The 23,723-nt window shown below is 45.8% G+C and overlaps 1 protein-coding gene across 4 annotated transcripts in view; it reads left to right on the forward strand.

The window, feature by feature from the left end:
* The window catches only part of LOC141190636 (piwi-like protein 1), a 58,839-nt gene that overhangs the window by 33,478 nt on the left and 1,638 nt on the right, over window positions 1–23,723 (forward strand). For all 4 annotated transcript variants that reach the window (XM_073661240.1, XM_073661242.1, XM_073661241.1 and 1 more), the window contains exons 8-18: window positions 4,736–4,933; window positions 5,639–5,750; window positions 6,353–6,473; window positions 8,299–8,416; window positions 9,074–9,188; window positions 9,535–9,722; window positions 9,798–9,870; window positions 9,949–10,149; window positions 10,478–10,581; window positions 18,785–18,855; window positions 19,847–20,000. In XM_073661240.1, the coding sequence (XP_073517341.1) occupies window positions 4,736–4,933; window positions 5,639–5,750; window positions 6,353–6,473; window positions 8,299–8,416; window positions 9,074–9,188; window positions 9,535–9,722; window positions 9,798–9,870; window positions 9,949–10,149; window positions 10,478–10,581; window positions 18,785–18,855; window positions 19,847–20,000 (1,455 nt within the window). The remainder of the gene's footprint in view (window positions 1–4,735; window positions 4,934–5,638; window positions 5,751–6,352; window positions 6,474–8,298; window positions 8,417–9,073; window positions 9,189–9,534; window positions 9,723–9,797; window positions 9,871–9,948; window positions 10,150–10,477; window positions 10,582–18,784; window positions 18,856–19,846; window positions 20,001–23,723) is intronic.

The following is a 23,723-nucleotide window of genomic DNA, read 5'->3' on the forward strand; positions in this document are numbered from 1 at the left end:
AGGATAAGTAATGTAATGTATGTACACAGTGACTCCACCAGCAGAATAGTGAGCGCAGCTCTGTAGTATAATACAGGAGGTAACTCAGGATCAGTAATGTAATGTATGTACACAGTGACTGCACCAGCAGAATAGTGAGTGCAGCTCTGGGGCATAAAACAGGATATTACTCAGGATCAGTAATGTATGTACACAGTGACTCCACCTGCAGAATAGTGAGCGCAGCTCTGTAGTATAATACAGGAGGTAACTCAGGATCAGTAATGTAATGTGTGTACACAGTGACTGCACCAGCAGAATAGTGAGTGCAGCTCTGGAGTATAATACAGGAGGTAACTCAGGATCAGTAATGTATGTACACAGTGACTGCACCAGCAGAATAGTGAGTGCAGCTCTGGAGTATAATACAGGATGTAACTCTGGATCAGTAATGTAATGTATGTACACAGTGACTGCACCAGCAGAATAGTGAGTGCAGCTCTGGGGTATAATACAGGAGGTAACTGAGGATCAGTACAGGATCAGTAATGTAATGTATGTACACAGTGAGTGCAGCTCTGGAGTATAATACAGGATGTAACTCAGGATCAGTACAGGATCAGTAATGTAATGTATGTACACAGTCACTGCACCAGTAGAATAGTGAGTGCAGCTCCGGAGTATAATACAGGAGGTAACTCAGGATCAGTAATGTAATGTATGTACACAGTGACTGCACCAGCAGAATAGTGAGCGCAGCTCTGGGGTATAATACAGGATGTAACTCAGGATCAGTAATGTAATGTATGTACACAGTGACTGCACCAGCAGAATAGTGAGTGCAGCTCTGTAGTATAATACAGGATGTAACTCAGGATCAGTAATGTATGTACACAGTGACTGCACCAGCAGAATAGTGAGTGCAGCTCTGGAGTATAATACAGGATGTATCTCGGGATCAGTAATGTATATACACAGTGACTGCACCAGCAGAATAGTGAGTGCAGCTCTGGAGTATAATACAGGATGTAACTCAGGATCAGTAATGTACGTACACAGTGACTGCACCAGCAGAATAGTGAGTGCAGCTCTGGAGTATAATACAGGATGTAACTCCGGATCAATAATGTAATGTATGTGCACAGCGACTGCACCAGCTGAATAGTGAGTGCAGCTCTGGAGTACAATACAGGAGGTAACTCAGGATAAGTAATGTAATGTATGTACACAGTGACTGCACCAGCTGAATAGTGAGTGCAGCTCTGGGGTATAATACAGGAGGTAACTCAGGATCAGTAATGTAATGTATGTACACAGTGACTGTACCAGCAGAATAGTGAGCGCAGCTCTGGGGTATAATACAGGACGTAACGCAGGATCAATAATATAATGTATGTGCACAGTGACTGCACCAGCAGAATAGTGAGTGCAGCTCTGGAGTATAATACAGGAGGTAACTCAGGATCAGTAATGTAATGTACGTACACAGTGACTGCACCAGCAGAATAGTGAGTGCAGCTCTGGGGTATAATACAGGATATTACTCAGGATCAGTAATGTAATGTATGTACACAGTGACTGCACCAGCAGAATAGTGAGTGCAGCTCTGGAGTATAATACAGGATGTAACTCAGGATCAGTAATGTAATGTATGTACACAGTGACTGCACCAGCAGAATAGTGAGTGCAGCTCTGGAGTATAATACAGGAGGTAACTCAGGATCAGTAATGTAATGTATGTACACAGTGACTGCACCAGCAGTATAGTGAGTGCAGCTCTGGGGTATAATACAGGATGTAACTCGGGATCAGTAATGTAATGTATGTACACAGTGACTGCACCAGCAGAATAGTGAGCGCAGCTCTGGGGTATAATACAGGATATTACTCAGGATCAGTAATGTAATGTATGTACACAGTGACTGCACCAGCAGAATAGTGAGCGCAGCTCTGGGGTATAATACAGGATGTAACTCCGGATCAATAATGTAATGTATGTGCACAGCGACTGCACCAGCTGAATAGTGAGTGCAGCTCTGGAGTACAATACAGGAGGTAACTCAGGATAAGTAATGTAATGTATGTACACAGTGACTGTACCAGCAGAATAGTGAGCGCAGCTCTGGGGTATAATACAGGATGTAACGCAGGATCAATAATGTAATGTATGTGCACAGTGACTGCACCAGCAGAATAGTGAGTGCAGCTCTGGAGTATAATACAGGATGTAACTCAGGATCAGTAATGTAATGTATGTACACAGTGACTGTACCAGCAGAATAGTGAGCGCAGCTCTGGAGTATAATACAGGAGGTAAATCGGGATCAATAATGTAATGTATGTGCACAGTGACTGCACCAGCAGAATAGTGAGTGCAGCTCTGGAGTATAATACAGGATGTAACTCAGGATCAGTAATGTAATGTATGTACACAGTGACTGTACCAGCAGAATAGTGAGCGCAGCTCTGGAGTATAATACAGGAGGTAACTCGGGATCAATAATGTAATGTATGTACACAGTGACTGTACCAGCAGAATAGTGAGCGCAGCTCTGGAGTATAATACAGGATGTAACGCAGGATCAGTAATGTAATGTATGTACACAGTGACTGCACCAGCAGTATAGTGAGTGCAGCTCTGGGGTATAATACAGGATGTAACTCAGGATCAGTAATGTAATGTATGTACACAGTGACTGCACCAGCAGAATAGTGAGTGCAGCTCTGGGGTATAATACAGGATATTACTCAGGATCAGTAATGTAATTTATGTACACAGTGACTGCACCAGCAGAATAGTGAGTGCAGCTCTGGAGTATAATACAGGATGTAACTCAGGATCAGTAATGTAATGTATGTACACAGTGACTGCACCAGCAGAATAGTGAGTGCAGCTCTGGAGTATAATACAGGATGTAACTCAGGATCAGTAATGTATGTGCACAGTGACTGCACCAGCAGAATAGTGAGTGCAGCTCTGGAGTATAATACAGGAGGTAACTCAGGATCAGTAATGTAATGTATGTACACAGTGACTCCACCAGCAGAATAGTGAGTGCAGCTCTGGAGTATAATACAGGAGGTAACTCAGGATCAGTAATGTAATGTATGTACACAGTGACTCCACCTGCAGAATAGTGAGCGCAGCTCTGTAGTATAATACAGGAGGTAACTCAGGATCAGTAATGTAATGTATGTACACAGTGACTGCACCAGCAGAATAGTGAGTGCAGCTCTGGGGCATAAAACAGGATATTACTCAGGATCAGTAATGTATGTACACAGTGACTGCACCAGCAGAATAGTGAGTGCAGCTCTGGAGTATAATACCGGATGTAACTCAGGATCAGTAATGTAATGTATGTACACAGTGACTGCACCAGCAGAATAGTGAGTGCAGCTCTGGAGTATAATACAGGATGTAACTCAGGATCAGTAATGTAATGTATGTACACAGTGACTGCACCAGCAGAATAGTGAGTGCAGCTCTGGAGTATAATACAGGAGGTAACTCAGGATCAGTAATGTATGTACACAGTGACTGCACCAGCAGAATAGTGAGTGCAGCTCTGGAGTATAATACAGGATGTAACTCTGGATCAGTAATGTAATGTATGTACACAGTGACTGCACCAGCAGAATAGTGAGTGCAGCTCTGGGGTATAATACAGGAGGTAACTGAGGATCAGTACAGGATCAGTAATGTAATGTATGTACACAGTGAGTGCAGCTCTGGAGTATAATACAGGATGTAACTCAGGATCAGTACAGGATCAGTAATGTAATGTATGTATACAGTCACTGCACCGGCAGAATAGTGAGTGCAGCTCTGGAGTATAATACAGGATGTAACTCAGGATCAGTAATGTATGTACACAATGACTGCACCAGCAGAATAGTGAGTGCAGCTCTGGGGTATAATACAGGATGTAACTCAGGATCAGTAATGTAATGTATGTACACGGTGACTGCACCAGCAGAATAGTGAGTGCAGCTCTGGAGTATAATACAGGATGTAACTCAGGATCAGTAATGTAATGTATGTACACAGTGACTGCACCAGCAGAATAGTGAGTGCAGCTCTGGAGTATAATACAGGATGTAACTCAGGATCAGTACAGGATCAGTAATGTAATGTATGTATACAGTCACTGCACCGGCAGAATAGTGAGTGCAGCTCTGGAGTATAATTCTGGAGGTAACTCAGGATCAGTAATGTAATGTATGTACACAGTGACTGCACCAGCAGAATAGTGAGTGCAGCTCTGGAGTATAATACAGGATGTAACTCAGGATCAGTAATGTATGTACACAATGACTGCACCAGCAGAATAGTGAGTGCAGCTCTGGAGTATAATACAGGATGTAACTCAGGATCAGTAATGTAATGTATGTACACGGTGACTGCACCAGCAGAATAGTGAGTGCAGCTCTGGAGTATAATACAGGATGTAACTCAGGATCAGTAATGTATGTACACAGTGACTGCACCAGCAGAATAGTGAGTGCAGCTCTGGGGTATAATACAGGAGGTAACTCAGGATCAGTAATGTAATGTATGTACACAGTGACTGCACCAGCAGAATAGTGAGTGCAGCTCTGGAGTATAATATAGTATAAGTAATGTATGTAGACACACAATGCTTCTGCACTCTGTGAGCTTCTTGCTGTTGCCTGTAGGTGTCTGTCCACACAGTGCATTTTACTTCAGCTCCTGTATTTCCTCCACCCCCTATCCTGTCTCCTCTTCCATCAGACTCGCCATCTGGCCGGGGTTTTCCACCTCCATCCTCCAGTATGAGTCCAGCATCATGTTGAGCATTGACGTCAGCCACAAAGTCCTCAGGAACGAGACCGTGCACGACATCATGAGTAACCTCTACTCCTCGTGTGGCCCCCAGAGGTTCCAGGACGCCTGCTGCAAAGAGCTGATCGGACAGATCGTCCTCACCAAGTGAGCGCCCCCTGTGGGCAGAGGCATGACGCCGCTCTGGAGGAGTTGTAGTTTTACAATGACACCATTTATTTTACCCTTTAATGTGCTGAGAAACGGGGAAAAATTTAAATGGACTGAAAGTAAAAAAAAAAAAAAATCAACTTTTTTTTTTTCTTTTCAATTTTCCTAGCCTTTTTTTTTTTTTTTTTTACCATGGTGCTGTATGCGGCCTTGATTTTTGTGTGGCGAGCTGTCGTTTTCATTAATACCATTTTTAGCTACATACAATGTTTTCTTCTCATTTTATTGTATTTTTTTTTTAAGAAAATTGGGCTGTCTATAAAAAACAAACAGAAAAAAAAAAACTGCAGTTCTGCCATTTTTAATTTTTTCCTTTACAGCACTTACCTTATGGGTTAATTAATTTTATATTTTTATTCCTTTTTTTTTTTTTTTTTTTAAAGGTTTATTTTTTTTTTTAAAGTTGCAAAATAAAAACTTTTATGGGACCCATAGCAGCCAATCAGTGGCGACCATATTGGTTGTTATCCCACTTTGTTTTTTTTAAAGCATAAGTGAGAAAATCCTGATAAGCCGGTGATCCCCCTAGCGGTTGTATCCCCTAATCTGGTGGCTGATGCTTTCCTCGGCTCCGTGAAAGATGAACCGTGCCATCTTTCATTAACAAGTCATCCTCACTAATTAGCGCTGCTTTTTCTGCAGGTACAACAATAAAACCTACCGTATAGACGAAATCGCCTGGAACATGACTCCAGCGTCCACCTTCAAGAAGGCAGACGGAAGCGAGATCAGCTTTGTGGACTATTATAAGAACGTAAGATCTGCTGGGATTAATGGAGACAGGGAGCCGTGAGTGCGAAACCTCAGGAAACGGGTTTTTATTTTTTCTCTTGTTAAATACATTTGGAAAAACTATTTTGTTTTTTCTTTAAAAAAAAAAAAAATATGCAACCTCGGTGGTTGTCCACGGCTTTATATTGAGGATTTATCCTTGGAGTAGGTGGGGACCTGACACCAGCACCAATCCGCTGTTTTTAGCTCCCGTCGCGACTGTGTACAAAGCCAGGATGGCACCGCTCCATGCACGATGTATGGCGCCGTGGCAGCTGGGGGACACCCGGCCGTGGCAGCTGGGGGACACCCGGCCGTGGCAGCTGGGGGACACCCGGCCGTGGCAGCTGGGGGACACCCGGCCGTGGCACCTGCCAATGCAGCTGAATGGTGGAGTTTCCGGAAGTCGGACTCTCTCCCCCCACGGATCTCACATTAATGACCTCGACAATTTTTTTTTTTTAAAGGGCAAGCAAAATTCATTAATTTTTATGGGTGATCTTTTTATTACTTGCTGGTGACTTGGACAAAGCTCGGATAACCGAGACATTCATTGTCCTTCTGTTTATTTTGCATCACCCTCAGCAATACAATGAACAAGTGAAAGACATGAGCCAGCCGTTAATCGTGAACATCCCCCGGAGGCCCAAGCCGGGGGCCACAGACGGAGCCATCGTACTGGTGCCGGAGTTATGCAACCTAACAGGTGAGCTCAAGCCCCGGCCGGCTTACTAGCAGTGCTCGCTGACCGAGCCGCAGTTACCTCTGTAATTGTAGCTGAATAGCTATAAGGTTGCATTTACACATCAAACATTCTTGGTCCAAGTTCTGACTGCTCTGTCCAGACTGGCCATGAGGCTCCGAACTTGGGCTCATCTACCCTGACCCATTGTTGTTGAGATTGGGTCAGGAAACCCACTGCCGGTCCAGACATTGCAGGGGGTGCACGGACCAATAATGTCAGTTGTGTGAAAATGGCCTAAAGAAATGCTCCAGAAGGTGGTGCGAACGGTCACAAATGCACATCCTGGGAAGGGCACATTGCATCAGGAGTGAGCTCCCTCCACACGCAGCAGATACTGGCTATATTATGTAGCCGGCAAATGTCTGACAGCCGTGGCCAGTGCAGAGTTCCTGATGCAGCTGTTAACCATTTAAATGCTGCTGATGGCAGCATTTAAATGGCACACATGCCTCTTTCCGCTCACAGCGGCACCGCAGGGGACCGGTGGGTTAGTATGAAAGCCAGGCGTCTGCTGAAGACCCCCGTTGCAGTCTTCTCAGTCCTGTGCGGCTCAGCTGTAGGCTGAGCTCCATAGGAGACAGATCTTTTCACAATATACTGCAGTACTGTTTTAACAATTTTAAACAGGTCTCGGGAAAACGGTGACCAAGCAAAACATTTTATTTACAATATTCTGAATTTTTTTTCGTCATTTAAATTGAAAAAAAAAGTTTATCACCGCAATGGTCTATAATGTCACTGCCGCGTCATGACGATCCCCTCGACGTGGGCACATGCTGATAAGCTTCAACAATATCATCTGAGCAGAAAACATAGTATATTAACACACGGCGTATGATGGGCCCTATGCCAATGAGACCTATTCAATTGGATAAATGGACACGGCCAACAGGGAATATGCTACTGAAAACATGGAGTCATACATCCAAAAGTATACATAATACATTTTATTCGATCATAGACACAAATTGGCGTAAACATACATATAAAGGATAAAAGCGATAACAATGGGACTCGGGTATTAAGGGTTAAGGGTCATGTAGTCCACAAACCTACTGGAGAGGGAAGAAAAAATATATCAAAACTGTAAAGTCCTGTGGTTAGATGATGAGTTGTCAGGGTTAATACATATGCCTATTTAACAAGAAAGGATCAGCTAGGAATCCACCATATGTATATGTGGTCTATATTATCCTCCTGCTACGTAGGAAGCTGTCTAAAAACCGTCAGTTATTAACCTAGACACAGAAATACAGATATTTCTTACCCATGTCTCTCCCTGTGGGACACGATGCTCACCGCCTCGACGCGCGTTTCGCGTGGCCTTGCTCGGGGGGCTGTACATCTGGGCCAAAGAGGAGGAAAACCAAAAATGATGGGACCGGTTATACCAGAGTGGTTTGCTCTGCCCTGGCCGCTGTATGGATGATAACTGGCAGATCACTAGGGACCTCCCTGCTGTGGAGCATGCCCGTAGAGTCATGGCTGCGCATGCGCGACGCCACTACATTCATTGTCTAGGGAACTGCTGGCTATAGCTGAGCAGACTAAGATACACAAGCTCATTTTGCCGTGGTAAGAGGGTCTATATATGTTTAGCAGGAGAACCTCTTAAATCGGCTGGATCTGTCTGCATTAATAACTCTGGGAACATTCCTCTATAAAATACCGTTATCACAATGATGCTTTTATGAGATGGCGCGTACCAGTACTGCCCCCCAGGGCTCCTCACCAGGAGGCAGTTGCTCATATTCTCATCTCTTATCCCTTCACCTTTATAACACAGGTCTGACCGACAGAATGAGAAACGACTTCAACGTCATGAAAGATCTGGCCGTTCACACCCGCTTACCACCAGATCAGAGGGAGCGGCAAGTTGCAAAGTTCCTGAACTACATACACAAGTAAGTAGCCGGGGTGGCTGGTGAAGGCCGTCCGCCTCTGATCTGGGCCTTCTATAGGGCTAGGGAAGTTTGGTTAGAAGCCATGGCTTGATTTTGCTGTGGTTTTAAAAGTGGTTTCCCAACGAGCCTGTGAGTGTCTCGGGTACTGAGGCTTCTCGTAGCAGCGTGGGCTGTCACTATGGTTGGCCCATGACCGAACAGCTCATGTAAGATGGAATTTCTGTAATATTGACCCTTACGGACTGCTCGATGCAATATATTGGAGACCTTCCTGTATGGTTTTGCTCGCTGCAGGACTACAAATGTACAAATAAGACCGCATAATGAGATGACTGACCACAGTTTGATGCTTACCAGGCCAACACGTGTTTCGCCATTGCTTACTCAGAGGAACCACACCTCCAGAAGAAGCAACAGCGAAACACTTGCTGGGGTAGGAAAGCACTGTACTGGGGTAAGGTATCTCTTGTGGGTCCTAAAGCTGGATAGTCTCAAGCTATGGCCACTTCTGTTTCTGTCGGCACACGGCGGGGCCGAGTTCTAAAGATAGATACGGCCCCACAACAGGAGCAGCGTTTGAGACCTTTATTGGGCTCCTTCAATTCACCACACATTACAGTGATGAGTCCAGAGATTGTAATTTCCCCTTGTCTTCAGGGATGAGAGCGTACAGAAAGAGCTACGTGACTGGGGGCTGAATTTTGATACCGAACTCCTACAGTTCGAAGGGAGAATCGCACCTCCGGAAAAAATCCTGCAAAAAGACAAATCTGTGAGTATATAGGTAGAGGAGGAACGCACCACAACCCCTTCCGTTTGATTAATTATGTGTGTGTATATATATATATTTATATATGATTTTTTGGCACAATGAGCTGTGATATAAATGCATTTCGCATTCTGGGAGGTGTTTGAATATTTTGTGCTGTTTTTTACCAACATATTGCCGGGCCCAACAGCACTTTGCGGGGGTCTTCTAGAGCTGCAGCCGGGTCCCCTGGTCTCCAATGGCCGGAGGTCAGGCCTCTGGTTGCCCGTTACTCTGCACAGACCTGACATGTAATTCAGGGAGCTGATCCGGCGATGAGGTGTGACTTGTGATGTCGGATTATTTTCAGGCAGAATATAATCCGCAGTTTGCAGACTGGTCGCGAGAGCTGAGGGGTCCCGTCTTGATCAGCCCCCGGGATCTGAATAACTGGCTGCTCTTTTACACGCGGAGAAATTACGACGCGGCGAACGCTCTGCTACAGAACATGTTCAAGATCACCCAGCAAATGCGCATCCGGATGAACCGGGCGGTGATGTGAGATTCAGGGGCTCAGCCGAGGGGGGCTCCACATCTTACATATCTTACACCATACTTTTTGTTTATCTCAAGGGTTGAAATCGAGGATACTGTTGGGGGATATTTACAGGCCTTCCAGCAGAACATCACAGACCGCACAGAGATGGTGGGCAGATATTGAACTGTTTGGAGACTTAACCAGCAAGAATGTCTGGAATGTCACCACGATCTCTCTGCTCCCCAGGTCGTCTGCATCCTGTCCAGCAACAATAAGATGAAGTACGACGCTATCAAGAAGCACCTGTGCGTGGACTTCCCCATCCCCAGTCAGTGCGTCGTCGCCAGGACCTTGAGCAAACCCCAGACTGTCCTCTCCGTCTGCACCAAAATCGCTCTACAGATGAACTGCAAGTTAGGCGGAGAGCTGTGGAGCGTGGAGATACCGGTACTCGTGCCGAGGGTCCAGGGGTCCTCTACATTTCTCACCCCCCCCCTCCCCCCCCATGGCGAACAAGGAGCCAGGGGGGCCTCGACATCCCCCCCCCCCTCCCCCCGCCATGGTGAACGAGGGTCCAGGGGGGCCTCGACATCTCCCCCCACCCCACCCCGTGGGGAACGAGGGTCCAGGGGGGCCTCGACATCTCCCCCCACCCCGTGGGGAACGAGGGTCCAGGGGGGCCTCGACTTCTCCCCCAGTGGCAAGGATCGTGGGGGCAGGGAGTGTAATCCATGCACAGTAAAATCCTGTAAAAGTGGCTCTTTTTTTTCTCCAGCTAGAGAAAACGATAATCATTGGGATTGATTGCTACCACGATACCCTGCAGGGGAAGAGATCCATCGCTGGCTTTGTTGCAAGCACGAACAGACAAATGACTCGGTAACTTATCATTGCCCGCAGTGTTTGCCCCCTCCATGACTCTTCACTCCCGCTAATGAGAGAACTGGAGCCAGGAACCCACCATAACCATAGAGACAGCGTACTTCTCGCACTTCCAGCAAAATCCCCAGCTTTTCCCAAACTGCATAAACTCGCCCCTCCTGCTGCCGCCCTCTGCTCTGTGACTGCCCCCGCTGTCCCATCTGCCCCACGATGACCCCCCAATACTTCCAAAATTGTCATTACTATCATTACCCTCACAAAAGAGCAGGCAGCGACCTTTAAAACAGTAGTGCCAAGCAGACTGTAAGAGGGGGTCATCTTTTGTGCCCTCCTTTGTGCACCCAGTACAGGACTGAAGACTCGTAGGTGCCCGTTAGACGGTAATAATACCCCTTGAAAAATTAAGTGCGCCTTGTGTGCTCCTTTTGAAGGTTATAATGCCCCATGTGCTCCGTTCAAGTAATACCCCGTAAGTCACCCCTTCAAGTAATAATGTGTCCTTGAAATTGATCATTTCCTGTAGTTACCTGTATAAAAGACACCTGTCCACACACTCAGTCACACTCCAACCTCTCCACCATGGCCTAGACCAAAGAGCTGTCTAAGGACACCTGGGACAAAATTGTAGAACTGAACAAAGCTGGGATGGGCTACAGTAGGGTTCCCCAACTCCAGTCCTCAAGGCCCACCAACAGGTCATGTTTTCAGGATTTCCTTAGTATTGCACAAGTGATGGAATTATTGCCTATGCAATACTAAGGAAATCCTGAAAACATGACCTGTTGGTGGGCTTTGAGGACTGGAGTTGGGTTACACTGGGCTACAGGACAATAGGGAAGCAGCTTGGTGAGAAGGCAACAACTGTTGGCGCAATTATTAGAAAAGGGAAGAAACACAAGATGACTGTCAATCTTTCACGGTCTGGGGCTCCATGCAGGATCTCGCCTCGTTGGGTAAGGATGATCCTTATAAAGGTCAGGAATCAGCCCAGAACTAAAATGGGAGGACCTGGTCAATGACCTGAAAAGAACTGGGACCACAGTCTCAAACATTACATTACTGTTAGTAACACACTACGCCGTCATGGATTAAAATCCTACAAGGCACGCAAGGTCCCCCTGCTCACGCCAGCACATGTCCAGGCCCGTTTGAAGTTCGCCAATGACCATCTGGATGCTCCAGAGGAGGTATGGGAGAAGGTCATGTGGTCAGAAGAGACCAAAATAGAACTTTTTGGTATCAACTCCACTTGCCGTGTTTGGAGGAGGAAGGGATGAGTACAACCCCAAGAACACCATCCTCACTGTGAAACATGGTGGGGGAAACATCATACTTTGGGGTTGCGTTTCTGCAAATGGGACAGGATGACTGCACCGCATTGAAGGGAGGATGGATGAGCTCATGTATCGCAAGATTTTGGCCAAGAACCTTCTTCCTTTAAGAGCGTTGAAGATGGGTTGTGATTTGGTCTTCCAGCATGACAATGACCTGAAACAGAGCCAGGCCAACTAAGGAGTGGCTCCGTAAGAAGCATTTCAAGGTCCTGGAGTGGCCGAGCCAGTCTCCAGACCTGAACCCAATAGAAAATCTTTGGAGGGAGCTGAAACTCAATGTTGCCCAGTGACAGCCCCAAAACCTGAAAGATCTGGAGAAGATCTGTATGGAGGAGGGGGCCAAAATCCCTGCTGCAGTGTGTGCGAACCTGGTCAAGATCTACAGGAAACGTCTGACCTCTGTAAATGCAAACAAAGGTTTCTGCACCAAATATTAAGTTCTGTTTTTCTATTGTATCAAACACTTATTTCATGCAATAAAATGCAATTTAATTATGTAAAAATCCTACAATGTGATTCTCTGGATTTTATTTTTAGATTCTGTCTCTCACAGGTGAAGTGACCTACGATAAAAATCACAGACCTCTCCATACTTTGTAGGTGGGAAAACTTGCAAAATCGGCAATGTATCAAATACTTATTTTTTCTGTCACCCATGACGGCACAACGAGAGAGGAGATCCGCCCTTCAAGGACAGGAAACCTTCAAGATAAAAAGGTTGGCGCCTCTCTCTGCCTCAGTGGTTTCCTGTCCTTGATGGAGGACCTTCCTACTCGTCTGCGACAGCAGCAAGATATTCTTACTGGGGCCGGTCGGTTGTGGCAGGGGACAGTCTCTGCTGCTGCCGGTCCCATGGGTCCAAGAAGCGCCGCGGAGGGCGCTGACATGGTGTCCTCGCGTGCGGGGGTTTGCGGCACCTACACAGCATGGTAGCCGGCAACCCCGCGTCCCGTATGTGACGTCACGGGGCGTGACCGGAAGTGACGAACTGGAAGTTGTGCCCCGATGACGCGCACCGGGACCTCTGATCCCCAGATGTAATTTTCGGGGGAGGTACCGGAAGCTGCGGGAACGCCGGCCGGTGATCTCCCTGGCACAATGAAGGTACTTGGGGTAGATCACTGGCTAGGCAGGGGCGCAGTGCACCGTGATAGCTTCACAGCAGCCCTCCACACCGCAGCAGCAGCTGCAGCAGCCCAAGGAGCAGCCGCAGCAGCCTCGGCGCCAGAAGCGCACCCAGGAGCAGCGTGCACCGCAGAGCAGGAGCAGTGGCCGTTCTGGGACATGCAGCACCAAGGATTCAAGATCCAGCCGGCATAGCTCCTGCAGGATCGATGATTCCGTGGTCTTCCGAGGAGAAGTGTCAGATACCGTCCCGCCTCCCGTTCCGGTACCCTGTTTTTATCTACTGGGTGGTGAGTGAGCTTCGTGAAAGTCGACGTATTAATGTAGACTTTTTTCTTTTTGTGTCCCTCTTTCTCTCTCCTTCCTCCTTTATATGGTCAGGATGTCCTGAAGAAATGTACGGGGAAGTCCAAGTACAGAGTATGTGCCCTGTATGAACGGGGTCTGACTAGAGACTGGCCCAGAAAGTTATGCCAGCCATGTATTGAGGAAACCATTTCGGAGGGAACCCTGGATTTTGCTTCAAATTCAAAAACCCTTATTAGGTCTGAGGTGGAAAAATCGCTAAAATCGTTTTCCCAGGCAAAAGAAGCATCCCAGACCCATAGAGCAAAAACCCGACGAGGGAATGCTGGATGACTCCACGGACTGTTCCTCTTCGGATAGCGAGGCAGATACAGGTCATTGTTTTCCCCTGGAAAGTGTTGACGGCTTAGTAAAAGCAGTCAGGCCCACAATGGGGTTAGTTGACCAGAAGGCAAAAAAATCGGTACAGGATATTATGTTCGGTACCTTGGATCAGAAAAGAGTGTTTTCGATTAACGATAAGGTGCAGGGACTTGTCAAGAAGGAGTGGGATAGGCTGGAGAAAAAGGGTCCCCTTCCATCCTCCTTCAAAAGGAAATATCCCTTTAATGAAGAAGATACCGAAGCTGGATGTTGCGGTGTCCAAAGCTTCTAAAAAAAAAATCTTCTCTCCCTTTTGAAGACACAGGGATGCTGAAGGACCCACTGGACCGGAAGGTAGATACCTTCCTTAAGGGTACTTTGGAGTCATCAGCGGGGGCATTGAAACCAGCCATAGCAGCAACCTGTACAGCAAGATCCCTCATGGTTTGGTTAGACAGGTTAGAAGACCAGGTTAAAAACGAGTCACAGGACTCCATTCTGGCCTCTCTGCCGGTATTGAAGGGAGCTGCGGCCTTCTTATCGGACGCCTCCGCGGATTTCGCCAGATTAGCGGCAAGACCTGCGGCCCTGTCTAATGCCGGCCATAGAGCGGTCTGGCTGAAATGTTTCCCGGGGGACATACAAACGAAGGGAAAGTTATGTTCTCTTCCGTGTGAAGGTGATTTTCTCTTCGGTGCTTCTCTTGACACAATTCTTGAGAAAGCAGGTGACAACAAAAAAAAGGATTTCCTAAATCTTCCTTCTCAACTTTTATGCAGTCCTTTCGGAGGAAGAAATTTGGCCGCAGAAGGACGTCCACAGAACAATTTAGATGGGAGGGGATCGTTCCAGAAAAGTGAAAGGATTTTTGTTCGGCGGGCCCTCCCAGGATAGTCGCAAACCCCCCAAAATGACACACTATCCCAGGTTGGGAGGGAGGCTCTCTCTCTTCCTTCCAGCCTGGGAAAGGATCTCTTCCAGCAAGTGGATCCTCAATTTAATAAGATCAGGGTTAAAACTGGAATTTCTGAGGAACCCACCATTTATTCTGACTGCCTGAAGATCCTCTCTACCAGAACAGCGGGAACTGGAGGAGGAGATTTCAGGTCTCCTGCAAAAGAACGTCTTACTGGAGGTGTCACCACAAGAGGAAAGAAGAGGCTGCTATTCCCCCTTATTCCTTATAAAGAAACCGGACAACTCATACAGAGTCATCCTCCACTTGAAAGGCCTGAACAAATTCCTGAGCATTCCATCATTCAAGATGGAAACCATAAAATCAACGATAAGCCTTCTATTCCCCGGCTGCTACATGGCAGTGTTGGACCTAAGAGATGCGTATTACCACGTGCCAATTCATCGCGACTTTCAGAGATACCTCAGAGCAGCCGTAACTGTACAAGGAGTCGTCAGGCACTTCCGGTACAGATCTCTTCCCTTCGGCCTAGCAGTGGCGCCTCGTATATTCACAAAACTTATAGCGGAGGTTACAGCTCATCTCAGGGAGGAAAACAGATTGATCATTCCGTACCTGGACGACTTCCTAATAGTGGGGAAAACTCACGATCACTGCCTGGCCCAAGTGGATCAGGTGTGCACCATCATAAAAAAAACTTAGGATGGTGTTTAACCCCTTTCCGACCTGGTCAGTAATAGTAAGCACCAGGTCGGGAAGGCCGGTTCAGCGGGGGCTCCGGCGGTAAGCCCGCACTGAACCGAGCACATGTCGGCTGATTCTTACATTTGCCCGCAACAGCTGCGGGTGGAATCGCGATCCACCTGCGGCTGTTAACATGTTAAATTTCGCTGTCAATCTGACAGCGGCATTTAACTCGCGCTTCCGGTAAGCGTGTCCTAAGCCCTGCCCATCGGTGACCCCCGTCACGTGATCACGAGTCACCAATGGTTGGGCATGAAAACCCAGGGTCTGCAGCAGACCCCTGTGGTTGTCACGTCTCAATTGCTATGAGCGCCACCTAGTGTTTGGTGTCTATGAACTCGTAATGACCTGGAAAATAATGATGGCAGGTCAGTTATAGCATTCAGTGAACATGGTAGAAAAAAGGACCCAAAAAACTGTGGAATTGCATTTTTTTTTTTTGCAGTTTCACCCGAATTGGAATTTTTTTCCCGTTTTCCAGCAAACGATATGGTAAAACCAGTGATGGCGTTTAAAAGTACAACTCGTCCCGCAAAAAAAAAGCCCTCACCTGGCCATATTGAACGAAAATTGAAAAAGCTCTGGGAAGAAGGGGAGCAAAAAAATGAAAACACAAAAACAGAAAGACCCAAGGGGGTTAAACCTAGAAAAATCAAGACTGATCCCACATACAGCTCAGATCTTTAGGCCTTACTCTGGATTCGGTTCGACAGGAATGCCGCCTGTCCGAACAGAAAAGAGAAAATAAAAAATTTAGTTTCCACATCTATAACAAACCCAGTAATGACTCTCTCGGGGGGGCCATGTTTCTGCTGGGGTCCCTCGCCTCCTGCATCCCAGCAGTATGCTGGGCCCAATTTCATTCAAGGGAATTACAATGGGACGTCCTAAAGAACAAAATCAATCTCAGGGGGCATCTGGAGGGCAGGTTAACACTCCCTCACAATGTAATTCAGTCGCTGCATTGGTGGTTATAGACAAACACGTTTCGGACAGGTGTCCCCTGGGTTCCCCAGATTACCAGAGTGATTACTACGGACGCCAGCCCCAGGGGGTGGGGGGGCGCACCTAGACGGCACCTGATACAGGGGACTCGGTCAGAGGAGGAGAGTCTGGAGTCTTCCAACATGTGGGAACTATGAGCAGTAGAGAAGGCACTAATCAGCTTCTTACCCCTTCTACGAGGACATCATATAAAAATTCTGTCCGACAACAAGGTCACTGTGGCATATGTGAACCACCAGGGGGGGGGGACTCGCTCAAAAAAACTAATGCAGGTTGGGGGGAGGATATTTTCTCTAGTGGAAGGAAAAGTTCTCTCTTTGAAGGCCCTTCATATCAAAGGAAAGGACAACGCGAAGGCAGACTTTCTAAGTCGCAGGCCACTATTGCGGAGAGAATGGACTCTAAATCATTCAGTCTTCCGCCAGCTAGTGGCCATGTGGGGGTCTCCAGAGGTCGACCTGTTTGCGACTCGTCAGAACAGCAAATTGAAAAAGTTCTCCTCACTGAATCCCACGGAAAACACTCTAGTAGTAGACGCCTTCCAGTGCAGGTGGGATTTCAGTCTGGCCTATGCCTTTCCCCCAACGTGCCTAATTCCAGCCAGTGTTGAGGAAGATCCGGGAAGATCAGGCTCGAGTGGTCCTCATAGCCCCCTTCTGGCCCAAGAGACCATGCTTCTTTTGGCTGACGAGCATGTCAATCACGAACCCCTGGATTCTTCCAGAGATTCCCGACCTTCTTGCTCAGGGTCCTATATTCCATCCTCTGGTGAAAGGATTGCACTTAGCGGCCTGGAACTTGAGAGGTCTTTGCTAGAGGGTCGGGGTTTCTCATCAAATCTAGCTATTACTCTTCTAGGTAGTAGGAAACCAATCGCTGCTAAAATTTACAGTAGAGTCTGGAAGAAGTTCTTGTCATCTCAGGGATTCTCCCTGGGGGGTTCCCATAAAGGCCATTTTGGAATCTTGTCAAAAAGGGCTGGAAAAAGGCCTAGCGGTTAGCATCCTGAAGGTCCAAATCTCTGCCTTAGGGGTCTTGTATAATTAATTATAATCTGGCCGGTAACAAATGGATTTCCAGGTTCGTGAGGGCATGCAGTAGAGCCAAGCCAGCCCCTATAATAAGGGTCCCTTCTTTGGATTTAAACTTGGTGCTAAACGCGTTAACAAGTTCTCCCTTTGAGCCCCTTGGTCCATAAAATTACTCACCCTAAAAACAATACTTCTTGTGGCCTTAACATCAGCATGGAGGGTTAGTGAGTTGCAGGCTTTATCTGCCGATCCACCTTTTACTTTAGTGCTAGACGATAGGGTAGTTTTGAGACCAGACCCTGCTTTTCTACCTAAGATTGTGTCTTAAGGTTTCATATGTCTCAGGAGATAGCCCTATCATCCTTCTGTCCTGAACCAAAAAATAGCAAGGAGGAAAGATTTCATACCTTGGATGTTAGGAGATGCCTTATACATTTATTTAGCATCCACAAGCTCATGGCGGAAGGATAGGGCTCTATTTGTCTCCTTTCAGGGCTCCCGAAAGGGATCAAAGGTCTCAAAAGGCACTCTATCAAGGTGGATCCGAGAAGCCATTCTGATGGCCTATACGGGATCAGGCAGAGATCCTCCTAACAATCTGAAGGCCCACTCTACACAGGGCATTGCTCCTTCCTGGGCGGAAAGAGCGGACGTGACCATTGAGCAAATATGTAAGGCGGCCACGTGGTCATCTCCGTCCACTTTCTATAATCACTATAGACTTGACCTTTCTGCCTCCTCTGATCTCACATGTGGAAGAAGGGTTCTGCAGGCCGTGGTCCCTCCCTTACCTATGTAGTTCTCTGTAATTCTCTCGTTGTGCCGTCATGGGTGACAGAAAAACACGTATATTACTTACCGGTAATGTGTTTTTTTGGAACCCATGACAGCACCTTTACATTCCCTCCCTATCACTATGGTGTTCACCTTCCGGTTGGTGGGTATTGAGTGTTCACATGGGCGAAATTCATTTATGGTTAATAAAATTATGTCCTCTAACCGGAGAGTCCTCTCATCCTCTGTAATCCACTGAGGCGAAGAGAGGCGCCGCCTTTTTATCTTGAAGGTTTCCTGTCCTTGAAGGGCGGATCCCCTCTCTCATTATGCTGTCATGGGTTCCGAAAAAAACACATTACCGGTAAGTAATTTACGTGTTTCCCCACTGTGTTTTTTTTTTTTTTCTTAACAAAATACAGAACTAGATTAAGAAAATAATTATAATGTTTTTTTTATTTATTTTTTTAAAAAATGCACAAGATCAGAAAATATAGCAAATTCAGATGCATGGCTGATATAATGCATATGTTTTAAGGGCGTAATTCGGGAATTCCAGTCCTCTGAAGAAGCCTAAGTAATATCTGGCGTTTCTATTGTAGCTGGTTTTCCCGATGTGTCGTCCAGGATCAGAGACAGGAGATCGTCGATGGCCTGAAAGTCTGTATGCAAGGTAAAAACAAAGCTCCAAATGTGAGAAAGTATCTGCACAGATGATCACCGAATAGAAAAGTGTAAGCGGGTGTAGGAGGTCTTGGCGCATATCTGTGCTGTAATTTATGGCACTTTCTGATGCACTTTAGTAAATGTTGCCCGCCCCACCAGCTTCTTGGAGAAGTGCCATGGGTGGGGGGAAAAAAAATCACATTTGTGCAAAACCGCCGCAAGCAAAATTTGCTAATATTTTTTTATATTTTTTTTCACTTGTTATGTTTATGTTGCCTAGTAAATTTCCCCCCATGTGATAGATAGATAGATAGATATATAGTAAATTATATATATATATATAGTAAATTATAGATATATATAGTAAATTATAGATATATATAGATATATATAGAGAGAGATAGAGATATATATAGAGAGAGAGAGAGAGAGATATATAGAGATATAGTAAATTATATATATAGATATATATATATATATATATAATAAATTTTTTTTTATATTTCACAAATTGATATTTCCCATGAGAACTGGAGAATAACGTCCACTTCTTGCTATCGTATTGTGGTAGTTTTTTTTAATCTATTTCTAGAAATTACAACAGATTATCATCATAGTTTTTAAAGGAGCGCTCCAGGACCCTTGATATTGACGATCAAACCTTTCGTATCAGATTGGTGGGGGGTCCAACACTCGGTCACCCCCTACCAATTTTGATGTTTGCAATCGCAAAGAGTGTAGTGGCCATTCTTTGTATTGCAGCTGAATTACCGTAAATGTGATCTGAGCTGCAGTACCGAGAACGGCCTCTGCACGGTGTACGGCGCTGCCCTGCACATCTGGCTGCAGCGGGATCTGCAAACATCTGATGGCGGTGACCTATAAAAGAATACCAATGCATCTCTGCCTTATTTATCAGTGTATCACAATGCCATTATTACTTTTTTTCTGTCTTTTTTTTTTTCTTTGTCTTTTCTTTCCCTCTTATTTCTCTCTAGCGTCGCTGCACGCCTGGAGCAAGATGAATGAAGGCCTGCCGCACCGCATCATCATCTACAGAGACGGTGTGGGTGACGGGCAGCTCAAAACCCTGGTGAACTACGAGATCCCGCAGTTCATGGACTGTATCAAATCTGCTCGCCAGAATTACAGGTGCGGCGCAGAGGTCGCCCCAAACCCTTAAGTTTAAGTTTCCTGACAAATAATTTTTATTTTTGCATATTTTTATATATATATATATATATATATATATATATATATATATATATATATATATATATATATATATATATATATATATATATATATATATATATATATATATATATATATATATATATATATATATATATATATATATATATATATATATATATACTTTTAATATACAAGAGCCAGAACTTTTTTTTTAATTTCTCCACCAACATAGCCGTGCGAGGAATTGTACATTGCGGGATGAGTTGTAGTTTTGAGTGACGCCATTAATTTTGCCTTAACGTACTGATAAATGGGAAAATTAATTCCAAGTGGGGGGAAAATATTGAAAAACTTAAATTCTGCCATTGTTTTATTTTTGAGTTGTTGTGTTTTTTTGCCTTACAACGGTCAGTGAGCAGTAAAAATGACATGGCAATATGATTCTCCGGGTCCGTATGATGACAGACACCAAAAAAAAACGGCATGGATTTATATTGTGTGACCAACTTAGATGCTTTAAATGCTGCATCTATAGTAATTTTTTTTTTAATGTTAAAAATAAAAAAAACCTGTATACTCACCTCTCCGGTCTGCTCCCGGCGGCGTCCTCTCTTCAGCGTCCCGCGGTGTACTGGCAGGACCTGCGGTGACGTAATTTAGTCAGCTGATCGTCACGTGACCATCACCTGACTGCTGACGTCAGTGGTCACGTGACCATCAGCTGATTAAATAACATCACCGCAGGTCCTGCCAGTACACCGTGGGACGCTGAAGAGAGGACGCTGCCGGGAGCAGACCGGAGAGGTGAGTATACAGTTTTGTTTTTTTTTTACTTTATTTTTTTCACCGCATGGTAGCTGGGATGAGATGAGTTGTAGTCTCCTCTTCATCCCGGGTACCACACGCACCGCGATTACGCTGCAAATTCTCGGCCATTGAATTTAATTGGAGCGCAGCAAATCCACATATACCTGCGGGTTTGCTGCGTTTCAATGTTCCTAAATGGCGGCGAATTTGCAGCGTAATGGCGGTAGAAATGGTCATGCTGCGTTTTGGAAAGCAATGCGAATTCGGCACATCATGTGCACGGCACATCCGAATTCACATTGCTTTGCATGGCAGACGGTTTTGCAAGCGGTTTCGCGGCCGTAAAAATGCTACGTGGGCACATGGCCTTATGGTGGCTCAGTGTAGATAATCTGTCAGTAGGGTCCCATGAGTTTATCAGATTATGGATGTCATAACCACAGATGGAAGCACAAGTAGATGGGGAGCGCATCGGAGAGTCTGTGTAGTCCAGATTGTTTGGTCAGAACACGAAAAGAGGAGTTCATCCAACATGAAAGAACTTCTGGCAGTGAAACATGCAATGGAGAAGTTTCTCGCATCTCTCGAAAGCCGTCATGTTTGTATCTTGTCGGACAATCGAACAACGGTGGCTTACATCAACCTTCAGGGGGGGAACAAGTTCTCTCTCCTTGATGGCGGCAAAAGCATCCCTTGTCGTTAACAGCTTTGCAAATATAAGGAAAGAAAAATAACGGGGGAGACTTCCTAAGCTGATATGGGCCCTGAATCAGACACTCTTTCAGAAAACAATAAGCCTATGGGGGTCTTCAAAGTATGGACTTGTTCGCAAACAGGCAGAAGGTAAAAAAAAATCTGCTCGCTAAATCTCAGGGAAAAACCTCATGCAGTAGATGCCTTCCAGATTGCATGGCACTTCAATAAGGATTCCAGCAGATCAGGGAAGACCAGGCTAAGATAATCCTGATGGCCCCATTCTGGCTCAAAAGGCTGTAGTTTTCATGGATGAGGCTGATGTCCATCTCCAATCCATGGATCTTACCAGAGATCCCGGATCTACTCATCCAAGGTCCGATCTGGCATCCCCAAGCAGCGGCCTTCATTTGACAGCCTGGAATTTTGAGAGGTCACTATTAATCCAGAGAGGGTTTTCTTAAAGTTTAGTATCTACTTTACTTAAGAGCAGGAAACCTGTAACAACAAAAATATATAGTAGGAACTTTTTCCAGGTCCTATCTAGTTCAGGGGAAAGTTTTTTTGGTGAGGAAATTCTGATTTAAATCTATCCTAGAGTTTCTCCTGAAAGGATTAGAGCTTGGGCCATCCACTAGCACTATTAAAGTGCAGATCTCTGCCCTACAGGCATAGTATAACTGTCACTTGGTAGGCAATAGCTGGAAACCTAGGTTTATTAAAGCATGTGATAGGTCTAGGCCAATCCAGAGTCTGAAGATCCTTCCTTGGGATCTGAGCTTGGTGCTGGAGGCATCAACCAGTCGCCTTTGAACAGTTAGAGATGTCATCTGTTAAAAATCTTACAGTAAAATCTCTAATTCTGGTGATGACTTCGGCCCGTAGAGTCCGTGATATCCAAGCCTTGTCCGCTAATCCCCCCCCCCCCCCCAAATTTACACAGATTTTGGAAGATAGTGTTATCTTAAAACCAGATCCAAAAGTAGCCATGAAGTTTCATAGGAGTCGAGAGATTATTCTTCCCTCCTTTTTACACTAATCCTAGGACCCCAAAGGAGGAAAAATCTCACACACTGCATGTTAGGAAGTCTTTAATAAATGACGCGTCAGTAATGAAACAATGGAGGAAGAGACATTCATTGTTTTGTTTCCTTCCAGGGGAAGGAAAGGCCTTAAAGTCTCGAGGGGGTGTGGGGGGGGGTACCTTAGCTAGATGGATTAGGGAAGCCATTAGGTTGGCCTTCTCCTCTAGTGGCGTATCAGTCCCAGAGAGTATGAAAGCCCATTCTACTCGAGCTATCGCGACCTCTTGGGCCGAGAAGGTGGCGTGGCGATGTCTATCGACCAGATATGTGAGGCTGCAGCATGGTCCTGTCCTTCAACCTCTATAAACTATATAAATCCATGCAACCGGCATGGATTTAGATGGTGTGACCAAGTTAGTTAAAAAAAAAAAAAAAAAAAAAAAAAAAAAAGAATAAAAATGGTAAATAAAAGAAAACATATTATACTCTCCCTCCGATGGCCCCCGGTCTCCTCCTCAGATGCATCCGGTCTCCCCGGTGTCTCGTGGTGGTGTAAAAGGACCTTTCATGACTTCATTTAGTCATGTGACAGGTCACGCGACCGCCAACGTCAGCGGTCGCGTGAATTGTCACATGACAGAATGACGTCATGGAAGGTCCTTTTACACCACCCCAAGACGTACCGGATAGAAGACCGCGGGCCATCAGAATGTGAGTATAATGTGGTTTTTTTTTGTTTGTTTTTTTATCTAAATTTTTGTTTTTTTTTACAGGTACTATGGTACCCGGGTCTGGAGGAGAGTCTCCTCTTCTCCAGACCCGGGTACCATCCGCACATTGAATCGCTTAATATCCGCTTGTGCACATGTTGTCATGCGGATATTAAGCGATTCAATGCAAGTCAATGGCGGCGAAAATGCCGCACTTACACAAAATAATTGGCAGTGCTGCGGATTTTTCCGCAATGATAATCCGCAGCGGAAACTTCCGCAGCATGTGCACAGCACATGCATATTATCATTGGGGAACATGGCAGACCTTCTACCAAGCGTTTTTTAAGCGTTTCTGCTGTGGAATTGCCGCTGCGGAAACGCTTAAACGCATAGTGGGCACACAGCCTTAGGAGGACGTCTATCAGATTGTCAAGTTAACG

This window comes from Phyllobates terribilis, unplaced genomic scaffold (assembly GCF_046119375.1).
Source record: "Phyllobates terribilis strain yellow unplaced genomic scaffold, ASM4611937v1 Scaffold_2__4_contigs__length_985480577, whole genome shotgun sequence".
NCBI classification, from domain to species: domain Eukaryota; kingdom Metazoa; phylum Chordata; class Amphibia; order Anura; family Dendrobatidae; genus Phyllobates; species Phyllobates terribilis.